We start from the raw sequence: 12,195 nt of genomic DNA on the forward strand, positions 1-12,195 counted from the left end.
TAGTCTACAAATGCCCCAAAATGAACGGAGTGTGACCCAAATCAACAGGAAGTGAGCCGAAATCAACAGGAAGTGTCCCAGAATCTACAGGAAGTCACTGGAAATGCCACAAAATCAAACAAATGTGACTCAAATCAACAGGAAGCGAACCGAAAACAGCAGGAAGTGTTCAAGAATCAACGAGAGATCCATAAATGCCCCAAATTAAACAAAGATTTGAAATCAAGAGGAAGTGACCCATGATGGTACCAAAATCAACCGAATGTGACCCAAAACCAAAAATGACAATGAAATAATTTGGTCCAAAAATGCCCCAAATCAACAGAATGTGACCCAAATCAACAGGAAGTGATCTGAAATCAACTTGAAGTTTATTGTCCCCAAAACCAACATGAAGCACGTGAGCCAAAATAAACAGGAAGTCCCTGGAAATACCGCACAGTCAACAGGAAATGACCTCAATTGAAAGGACATTAGAGCATGGTATTTAGGTGGCGCTCGCCCACCTGTCGCCGTAGAGAAGAGGCTTGGTCAGGCACTGAGTGCAGGCCTCGTGGAACCACTGGCCGCAGTTTCCACACTGAAGCATCTTCAGGTTCCACCTGCGTGACAAACAAATCAGAATTTAGAATGTCCTACGCACGCACGCGGGCGGGCAGGCACGCACTCTCCGGGTCCAGCGCAGTAGCAGTAGCACTGCTGCTGATTGGACAGATGCTGCGCGTCCCAGTCCAAAGACGTCAGCTGATAGGGCAGCCGCAGCTTCATCAAGTGCATCAGGCGGGCGAAGCGGCCTCGTTTAATGGCGCCGCCTCTCTGGAGGGAAAATACGTTATTTAAATAAATTTTAAAAAAATTTAAATCACTGTCAATTTTGCTACTTGCTTTGTCAGCCACCACTTCAACTTATTGGCTGCCATTTTGACAGGAAGTGACCCGAAATAGTGACCCAAGAATGTCGCAGAACCAAAAATTGACCCGAAATCAACAGGAAGTGACTCAGAAATGCGATAAAATTCATGTAGAGGAAGTGACCCAAAATCAACGGGAAGAGGATCGTAAGTAGCCTAAAATTAAAATGAACTTCGTTACAATGATAGCCGTCTAATTCAGAAGATTGAAAGTGAATGCTCACGTCACGTGTCAGCGCCAAAGACGTTTAATCCATTTTAAAAGTGAACCGAAATGTACAGGTAATTACCTGACAATGCCCCAGAAACCTCAGAAAGTGACCCAAAATCAACAGGAAGTGACCTCTAAGTAACTTTAAATTTACAATTCAAATGGATCTGATTGACGGCGCGCAACCTCTAATCCATTTTGACCCAAAGTGACCCAAAATGTACAGGAAATAACCCAGCAATGCCCCCAAAACATCAGAAAGTGACCAGAAATCAACAGGAAGTACAATCAACTGAGAGTGACTAATGAACATAACGTGATTTGGAAATACCCCAAAATTAACAGGAAATGAACCAACATCAATAGGAAGTGACCCAAAATCATTGGGCATTGACCTGAAATTGTCCCTAAATCAACTGGAAGGGACCAATGAACAGAAAGTGATTTGGAAATGCCATAAAATTAACAAGAAGTGACCCAAAATCGTTAAGAAATGACCTGAAATTGCCCCTAAATCAACAGGAAGTGAGGAATGAACAGAAAGTGATTTTGAAATGCCCTAAAATGAACAGGAAGTGACCAAAAACCAACAGGTAGTGACCCAAAATCAACAGGAAATGACCTGAAATTGCCCCTAAATCCATTGGAAGTGAGCAATCAACATTTACATGATTTGGAAGTGACCCAAAATCAACAGGAAGTGACCCAAAATCGACAGGAAATGACCTGAAATTGCCCCTAAATCCATTGGAAGTGAGCAATCAACATTTACATGATTTGGAAGTGACCCAACATCAACAGGAAGTGACCCAAAATCGACAGGAAATGACCTGAAATTGCCTCTAAATCCATTGGAAGTGAGCAATCAACATAACATGATTTGGAAGTGACCCAAAATCAACAGGAAGTGACCCAAAATCGATAGTAAGTGACCTGCAATTGCCTCTAAATCAACAAGAAGTGACCAATGAACAGAAAGCGATTTGGAAATGCCCTAAAATCAACAGGAAGTGACCCAAAATCGATAGGAAGTGACCTGTAATTGACCCTTAATCAACTGAAAGGGAGCAATGAACAGCAAGTGATATGGAAATGCCTTAAAATCAACAGGAAGTGACCCGAAATTGTCCCGAAATCAACCGGAAGTGACCAGTGAACAGGAAGTGATCCGGAAATGCTCTAAAAACAACAGAAATTGACCTGTAAGTACCCTAAAAATGATCAAGGAAGTGATCCAAATTAATGTACAATTCATTTCAACTGGGAGGACTGCCTGTGAATGCTCATTTCTCAGTGCCATTGACGGTGATAGACGTCCAATTCAATTGGACAGGGAGGGGCTGACCTTTGTGGCGACGGCGAAGACGCACTGGCGACAGATCCACGATTCGTCGTCATCATGGACCTCGATGCAGGGCGTGTGGCACTCGGCGTGATAACCTGTCGTGGACATTCGCGTCAACTAGCTTATTTTGCAACCGCGGGTGTCATCAATGTCAAACCATCTGCTATTTACCCAGCGGGGGCACTCCACGTGCAATCCATTTGAAACGGGAGGGCCGGCAGCGAACGGACGGCCACCCATCCGCTTCAAAATGATTGGACGACTACTACCGACAAACTCTTTTCAATTGATGGCGGAAGCATGAAAAGAGCTTTCGCGGCTCCTGGCAAAATGTCGTCAGGGCGGCCATGTTGGTAGAGGCAACGTTCCCATCAAAGTCAATGCATTAAGTCAGAATGATCTCATTTCTCAACGGATTAGATTATTTCATCAATGTCAAAGCATCTTCTATTGACTCATTTCCTGCCATAGACTTGGATAGACGTCCAATCCATTTGAAGCAGGAGGGATGGCAGCCTCCCTCTTCAAATGGATTGGACGTCTACTAGCGACAAACACACTGAAATTCACAGCAGAAGGATGATTGTCGATCGCCACGTTATTTCTTACAACTCCGAAGATGACGTCGTTTTAGTTCCGAATCGGTACAGAGATTAGTGCTGCAATGACTAATCGATTAACTCGAGTAATTCCATGAGAAAAAAGCTTTGAATTTAATTTTGCTGCTTCGAGGATTCGTTTAATATGAGTGGTGTTGTCATGGCTTGTTTTGAAAGCGTTTAGTGACGATTAGCTTTATTGATTTGGGTGGATACACTTCCCTCAAGTGGCGACAGTGAATATGACATAACTCATTTAACACGGCTGAATACAGCTGCTCCCTGTTGAGACCAACATGAGGTAAGTTTTGTTTGAGCCAAAATGCTGTTTTTTATGCATTCGTAATTTAGTTTAGAGGTATATTCAGCAGTTTTTTGTGGGAATATGTGTTTGAACGATTTGTTAAGAGCATTGTAAAAAGAATGTGAGCATTTTATTGCATTTAAGCTAGCAGACTTTTGCTATGCAAGTTAGCCAATTGTTCTTTTGTTGTACTTCGATTGTATGGAGCCCCTAAAGGTACATCGTCAGAAATAAAATGAATTTAAGCAATCTGGTGCACACCAGAAAATATCTGGTAAACATTAGCATTATATATAGCCAATTTGGCTAACTTGCATAGCAAAAGTTCACCAGCTTAAATCCTATATAATGTTGATGTTTACAACAATGGGCTAACTTGTATAGCAAAGGTCCACCACCTTGAATGCTATATAATGCTAATGTTTGCAACAATTGGCTCACTTGAATAGCAAATGTCCGCCAGCTTAAATGATACATAATGTGTAAAATAATTGACTAATTTGCATAGCAAAAGTCCGCTAGCTTAAATGTTATTTATGCTAATGTTGCCAACAATTGCATCAATGCAACAATTGTCTAACTTGTATAGCAAAAGTCCGCCAGCTTAAATGCTATAGAATACTAATGTTTACAACAATTGGCTAATTTGCATGGCAAACGTCCGCTAGTTTAAATGCTATGTAATGCTAATGTTTAAAACAATTGGCTAACTTGCACAGCAAAGTTCACTAGCTTAAAAATAATGCTAACGTTTACAATAATTGGCTAACTTGCATTGCCAAAGTCCGCTAGCTTAAATGCTAAATAATGCTAATGTTTACAATAATTAGCTAACTTGCATAGCAAAGTCCACTAGCTTAAAAGCTATATAATACTAAGGTTTACAACAATTGGCTACCTTGCACGGCAAAAGTTTGCTAGCTTAAATGCTACAAAATGCTCACATTTTTACAATTCTCAACAAATCGTTACCTACACACATTCCCAAACATATATTCCCACAAAATACTGCTAAATATACCTCTAAAACTAAATTACGAATGCATAAAAACAGCATATTAGCTCAAACAAAACTTACCTTAAGTTGGTCTTAACAGGGAGCAGCTGGATTCAGCCATGTTAAATGAGTTATGTCATATTCACTGTTGCCACTAGAGGGCAGTGTATTCACCCCAATCAACAAAACTAAAGGCAAACACTTTCAAAACAAACCGTAAACATACTAGAAACTATCTGGTAAACATTAGCATTATATAGCATTTAAATTCCTCTCAATGTCCCTTTATGGGCTCTGTACGTTTGAGGCTAAGCTCGGGTATTTTAATTTACTTTTAAATGCATTTTTTGCTCTTATGAAATGAAAGTGCAATTCTGCATAATTTGAAAAAAACACTTGGGAATTTTATTTTGTTTTCACTTTTAATGCTCCTTTGAAAGTGCAATCTTAGCAAGCCTTTGTTTTACGTCTTCTAAATTTATTCTGAAACATGTTACATCTTCCTAATTGGATTACTGGATCATTCGCACTAGCTAGTTGATTAATCTGCAGCCTTAACTTATATTTATGCCACAAAATCAACAGATAATGCAGAAATGCCCTAAAATCAACAGCAGGTGACCCCAAATTAGCAGGTTTTGACCTGAGATGACCCACCGTAAAATGATAATGTCATCATCTTCGTGCTATATCGGAGCCGATACTAGTATCGGTGTAACTCGAGTTATTAGCGAGACACGTTAATGCCTTTATCTGACAGCCAAAACCATCACGCATCAGTCAACGTTTCAATTTGACGCTTTTTTCCTCTAACCCCGCCAAATGTATCATCGGCGGACTGCCACGCCGATGATTCACGACAGCGCCTTGTTTGTTTTCCGTTCCGTACGGGATCTTCAAGGTCGGCGCGGGAAGGAACGGAAGCGAATGAGGAGCTGCTGCTTACCGTGGCGACATTTCAGACAATTTACGAGGGGCTCTTTAAGAGGCGGGGCCTCACAGATGCAACACACTTCCTCCACACCGGCTGTGACTGCATGGGGAGAAAGAATGGCCGCAAACAAAAGAGTACAAGGCAAAATTAGGAGGCGTCACCATTCAAATTGACAACATTTCTGCGCTTATATTTTGTCATCAGGCTAGTGTACAAAACACATCTTATTTACTCTTTTGATTTTACTCCGCAAGCCACGTTTTAGCCGGAAATATGGTATTGTTAGCCTGTTAGCATCATTGGCCAACTCATTTTTTTGGGCAAATTGTGCTCACTTTCTGCTCTTTTCAATTCTGCTTTTCTGCTTCTATCCTCGGCCAATCAAAACACTTTATAAAAACCAAAACAATATCAACAAAAAAAGGACAACCCCCCCCAAACGAGTAAAATGTAATTTAGGCAATGATGCAAGGAGGCTAACGCTATATATAGTATAAACATTAATTTTGTTTCAAACTTTCATTTTTCAATTAAAAACAACAACAAAAAACACAGCATACATCTTAAAAACCTTATAAAGTAAACCAAAAAAAGAACATAAAACATGAAATATTCTCGTGTTTACATTTTTTTTTTTTTTTTAAAAACAGGAATTTTTTTTTTTTTTTTTTAAAAGGAAAAAGTATATACAGCGTATGTTTTTTAACTATAAATCGCACAGTGAAAAGGAAAAAATATTTACTGGATTATACTGGATTTATACTCCATTTACTTGATTTAAATATATATATATATTAATATATATATACAAATATGAAATTAATTTGTTTCCTATCATGATTTTTTTATATAATGAATTGCATTTTTCATGTCAATGGTCTCATTCTTCTAAAACACCACATTTAATTTGCGGTCATGTCCTCTTATTGGCCATCTTTATGTGTAATGCTTTGTCGACCTCTAGTGGCCCTTAAGTGTAACAAGTTTGTACAGATGTTAACACATGACCTCTGGAACTTTTGGCAAACACAGAGCACTAAAAGACCAACTAACTACGGCTTGCCTGCTTTGCTAGCTAGCATTGTTTGTTTACATTTGATGTTTGTTTACATTTATGGTCAAACGTAGTTGCATGGCTGCGAGCGGGAGCAAACGATTACAGTACGTATTATCTTTGGTATGATGAATCATTTTTTGTAATACGAAGCGGAAAAAAAACGTTTTTTTTCTCTCATTGACTAAGCCGGGTTTTGTGTACGTCTTCCGCTAGTGGTTGGCGGACATTACTGGGGTGTGTTTGCAGACCAAAGCAGCCCAGCACCTGTCAATGTAAACAATAACGTTAGCTGCTCTTGGCTATGTGCTGCGGGCGGCGGACGGGGTAGCTCTTTTGCTTGGATTAGTCAACACCGAAGCTTTTGTATCTCGAGGTTCCGCTGTATAAGTCGCATTGGAGCGCAGTGATTCCTCAGTTATCGCTGGTAATAGGGACCAGAACTGACTGTGTAAAGTGAACTAGTGTCACCCCCACTATTTTTAACATACATTTGTTCTTGTGTATACGTATATAATATACAACCAGTGTTGTTAATCTTACTGAAAAAAAGTAATTAATTATAGTTACAAATTACTTCTCCCAAAAAGTATTTGCGTTAGTAACTCAATTACCTGAATGTAAGAGTAATTAGTTACTTGGCAAAGTAATTGGTGATAATTACTTTTTTTTTTTTCCCCTCAAAAAAAAAAAAAAAAAAAAAACATTGCCCACATTATGTGACGTTTTTTGTGAAGGTATTTGGTAAAATTGGCATGAGCCCAATTCTTTACCCTAATTTACCCTTTACCCTGAATCAACTGTTAAAAGTTGTTAAAATTGCTCCCATTATTGCATTAGTTCCCCTCTCTCTACTTTCGACATATGAAAGTTTTAAAACTGTTTCATCATTTAAAGATAGATTCAAGTCAAGATTTTGCCGATTTAGAAGTATTTTAGATAAAAAGTTACTTGGGTTCGCTGGGAAGGTTCTCTACAACAGAGCCGTCCTAAAAAGTACTGCTTTAAGATGGCGCAGTCTACTAACGCATTTAGTGCCATGTCTGTCATTTTGCATCTAGTTATATCTATATACAGTACATGTGATATCTACCATGTCTACCATATCTACCATAACATGCGGGCGTAGTTTGTAGGCTATCGGCTACAACATGTATTATTGGAGCTACCTAGCATCGCGTTTGCTCGGCGTCACAACTTTCTTGCCTGCTCTGCTCTGTCGTCTCGGTGAGTCCGTCTCCCTCAGACTTTTCGACCAATATAGTAACGCATAGTAGCGCATGCCTTTCCGTCCTCAGTAACGGTAACGGCGTTGCCAAGATGAGAAAAGTAATTAATTAGATTACCCACTACTGAAAAAAATAACGCTGTTAGTAACGCCGTTATTAACAACACTGTATACAACCCTGTAAATACCTATGTTATCAATAGAACATTAAATTGTTTAAAACGTGAACATTAATACTATGAATATCATAATACATAAAATACAAATGTTATCACATAACTACTGGAACTCATAGCAAACACGGAGCACTAATAGACGAGCTAACTTCGGTAGACATTGCTTGCTAGCTTCTGCGAGCTGCAATGATCTATTACAGTACTGTTATCTTTGATATGATGAATCGTTTTTTTGTAATATGAAGCAAAATAGCAACATCATCGTAAAATGAGTTTTTGAGAAACTATTGTATCTTGGAGTATCGCTGGATAAGTCGCATTGCAGTATAAGTGACAGGACGGTCCAATCAAAAGGTGCCGCTTATGGTACGGAAAATACGCAATATATTTCCTAATATAAAAATAAGTAGGGCTGTCAAACGATTAAAATTTTTAATCGAGTTAATCACAGCTTAAAAATTAATTAATCATAATTAATCGCAATTCAAACCATCTATAAAATATGCCATATTTTTCTGTAAATTATTGTTGGAATGGAAAGAAAGATAAGACACAAGATGGATATATACATTCAACATACGGTAAATAAGTACTGTATTTGTTTATTGTAACAATAAATCAATAAGATGGCATTAACATTATTAACATTCTGTTAAAGCGATCCATGAATAGAAAGACTTGTAGTTCTTAAAAGATAAATGTTAGTACAAGTTATAGAAATGTTATATTAAAACCCCTCTTAATGCTTTCGTTTTAATAAAATTGGTAAAATTTTCAATCAAAAAATAAACTAGTAGCCCGCCATCGTTGATGTCAATAATTACACAATGCTCATGGGTGCTTAAGCCCATAAAATCAGTCGCACCCAAGCGCCAGCAGAGGGAGCCAAAACTCCGAAAAACACAAGTACACGTTTCACTGTGCTGTCATTGTAATCTCTTTGAGCGGGGCATGTGCGTAAAATATTTTAACATGATTCATTTAAAAAATTAATTCCCGCCCGTTAACGCGATAATTTTGACAGCCCTAAAAATAAGACAACATTAATGTTGTGCATGGCTGAAATGTTTTTGTTATTCTAACAATTAATAATTCACATCTTGAGAAATGGTGAATAATATTTGGCTTCATTGTAGCGCTCTTTACATGTCAAATATTTCAAGTCACGCATTTACGTTTCCTCCCATTTGCTTTTCATTTGATAAAAATGTGTGCAGCGCTTTGCCTCGCCATCTTACAGGAGTGGATGTCTTTTCTCAGGACCCAAAACTCGGAGTTGTCCTCGAATCTGACCAGGCAGCAGCGCTTGACACCGTCCACCTGAGAACAAACGGGCATAGGAAAATAATGACGACATTTTGTCACGTTTGGTTTCAAACGTGGGTTTTCTGTGCATTTTTGGGTCACTTCCTGGAAATTTCCTATTAACTCATTAACATGTCCAATTCACTTAGACCGGGAGGGGATGAGTGCCCTAAATTCAACAGGAAATGATCCAAAAAACATACCAGAATGCCCCCCAAAACTTACAGGAAGTGACATGTAAGTAAGTACCACCAAAATGAACAAGGAAGTGATTATCTCATTGCCTGCCATTGACAATGACCGACGTCCAATTTACTTCAACCGGGACTACTGGCTCATGTTTGAAAGCCATTGATGGCGCTAGATGTCCAATCCATTTTGACATGGAAGTGTGGCTTAATAAATTGGGCACATGGCACCATCAGTGGCTGTCAATATATTCATATTTATGTGACCTGAAAATGAATAATGAGTGACACAAAATTTACCGCAAGCGACTTGAAAAGGGTCCAAATTTAATAAGAAATGTATAGAAAGTGACCTCAGAATGTTCCCAAATGTACAGGAATTGACACAAAATCAACAGGAAGTGACCAATGAACAAGAAGTGGCCCCAAGAAGTGACTTGGGAATGGCCCAAAATGAACAGGAAATGACCCATAAATGCCCCAAAATGAATAGCGAGTGACCAGTCAACAGGAAGCCATTTGGAAATGGCCTAAAATCAACAGGCAATTGCCAAAAAAAAAACAAAAAAAAACAGGAAATGTAAAAAAAATAAATAAAAAATAAACTGAAAAAAAAAACTTGTAAGTACCACAAAATGAATACAAAGTGACCCTAAATCTACAGGAAGTGATGCATAAATGCACAAATATAACTAGGAAGTCATCTAGGAAAGGCCCAAAATGAACAGGAAATGACCTGTAAATGCCCCAAAATGAATAGCAAGTGACCAATGAGCACAAAGCAATTTGTAAATGCCCCAAATTGAACACGAAGTGACCCTAAATCTACAGGAAGTGATGTGTAAATGCACAAAAATGGATAGGAAGTGATCTAGAAATGGCCCAAAATGAACAGGAAATGGCCCGTAAATGCCCCAAATTGAATAGCAAGTGACCAATGAGCTCAAAGCAATTTGAAAATGCCCTAACATCAACGGGAGGTGAGCCAAAAATCAAGAGAAAGTGACCCGTAAGTACCCTAAAATGATCGAGGAAGTGACCCGCAATTGCCAAGGCTGATCTGAGCGCCAATGACAGCGCCAGACGTCCAATCCATTCCGATAAATGTGAGAAAAGGTTGCTTTTATGGTTAGCACGAGGCCCCGCGAGCACTCACCCGTTTGACGTTGCCCAGGTAGAGGAGCCCGTCGCTCCATCTGGCTAGCACGTCGTCCCCCTCGCTAACTCCCCCCATTCCTCCAAATGCCGAGCTTCCCTGGCTAATCGCTTCCTTCCTCCGGCTCCTGCTGCTGCTGCCGCTGCATGATGGGAAGCCAGCGAAAAAGCCCGACGCCTTTTGCTTGCCGTCTTCTCTTTCGGCCTCGAGCCAGCGGGTGCGCGCGCCCGCCCGGTCGACCGACTGACCGACCGACCGACCGACCGGCCGGACGCCCTCGCTGCCGTCAAGCCGCCGGAGACGCCATCTTCATCCGTCCTCCTCCTGCGACTTGTTGTGACGCAGACGTAAAAAACGCCGAGATGGAGAGAAAGAGAGAGACGGAGAAAAGGAGACAGATGAGGAAGAGGAGGAGGAGAGGGAGAAGGAAGAGGGGCGGCAGGCGCCAAACGCTCAATTAAGCGGCCAATTAGGAAGTCCGGAAACGCCTCGTTAACCCCTTGGCCACCGTTGACGGCGATGGACGTCTACTCCGTTTGAAGTGGGAAGGCTGGCGGAGGCAGGCAGCCATCATTCCAACGCGCGCCCCCCACCCCCCACTCTCCAGTTGCTTGCGTGACGTCACCGCGTCTATTATAAAAAAGGGATGCCTCGACAAATCCAATTATCCGAGTCATTTTTGGACAATAAGACACACCTGACTACAGTATAAGTCGCACCCACCGAATCTAGCCCGGACAGCCTATTGTTGTCACGATACCACCATTTTTAACTCCAAATCAAGACTCAAAAATAATACTCGGTACCACTTTCAATACAACATCAATAAATAAATAAAACATTCACATAGGAAGTGACCCAAAATGTACGGTATGTGACACGTAAATGGTGGGAAAGTGGCCCAAAAAAAATCAACTGGAGGTGAACCAGAAAATGTTCCAAAATCAATTAAAAAAAAACGTGACCTAGAAATGCCTTAAAATTAACAGGAAATGAGACAAACTGATGAAAATCAACAGGAAGTGACATGTAAATGCCCAAAACTCAAGAGGAAAATGATCACAAAATGTACAGGAAGTGCCTGAATGCCTCAAAATGTAATAGGTGGAAAACACTCAGGTGACTTGAAGTTCCGCTCTGAGACCCCCAGTTTGGCCAAATTTCAAAATTGTCCGATATGCATGTGTGGAAAGCTTAAAATCTCAATTTTCTGTAGGAAGAAAATTTTGGAACGAGAGGGCATTTAAAAAAAAAAATAATAATATTTTTTTAAACAGCGAACCCCTAACTGGAGGTGAGAGCATAATTAAAAATGCCATGATTTTAACAAGATATTATCGCATACTTACCTCTTTTCAATCCAAAAACTCCATGTAGCATGTCTCCCCTAGTGTCAAAACACAGCTGTGAGTGGCCACAGCCAGAGTTTGGGGGGATTTTATGGGTGAAACACGGTAATATAACAAGGGTCGCGATGCAGAAATCGCAGAAATCAAGTTGAGATTTTCTTTTTCAAATGTTTAATCTTTAAAACTTTTTTCTTTTCATTTTTCTTTGTTTGGAGCTATTATTATGTAAAATATCGAGGAAAACGGGACAGTAGAAAAAAAATACAATCAAGCGATAGTTATGAGGTAGATATCCGTGACTTTTTTACAGACGCCATTTTTTTCATTGTGACGTCATTTGTTTAAAAGTTTAAAATATGCGAGTGAAAAATGTTTTTGTCTTTTTTTGTAAACTAAATATTAGACATCAATTAATGATTCTAAGCTAATAATGACAGA

At 39.7% G+C, this 12,195-nt stretch overlaps 1 protein-coding gene across 1 annotated transcript in view; it reads right to left on the minus strand.

Moving 5' to 3' along the window:
- Window positions 1–11,024, minus strand: part of phf1 (PHD finger protein 1) — a 29,897-nt gene extending 18,873 nt beyond the window's left edge. The window contains exons 1-6 of the mRNA XM_057834595.1: window positions 10,409–11,024; window positions 8,998–9,079; window positions 5,314–5,400; window positions 2,468–2,562; window positions 668–816; window positions 507–602 (exon numbers count right to left, since the gene is read on the minus strand). Of these exons, the coding sequence (XP_057690578.1) occupies window positions 507–602; window positions 668–816; window positions 2,468–2,562; window positions 5,314–5,400; window positions 8,998–9,079; window positions 10,409–10,486 (587 nt within the window). The 5' untranslated portion in view covers window positions 10,487–11,024. The remainder of the gene's footprint in view (window positions 1–506; window positions 603–667; window positions 817–2,467; window positions 2,563–5,313; window positions 5,401–8,997; window positions 9,080–10,408) is intronic.
- Window positions 11,025–12,195: the final 1,171 nt, after the last annotated feature.

The sequence above is a fragment of the Corythoichthys intestinalis genome, chromosome 4 (assembly GCF_030265065.1).
Source record: "Corythoichthys intestinalis isolate RoL2023-P3 chromosome 4, ASM3026506v1, whole genome shotgun sequence".
Classification (NCBI taxonomy): domain Eukaryota; kingdom Metazoa; phylum Chordata; class Actinopteri; order Syngnathiformes; family Syngnathidae; genus Corythoichthys; species Corythoichthys intestinalis.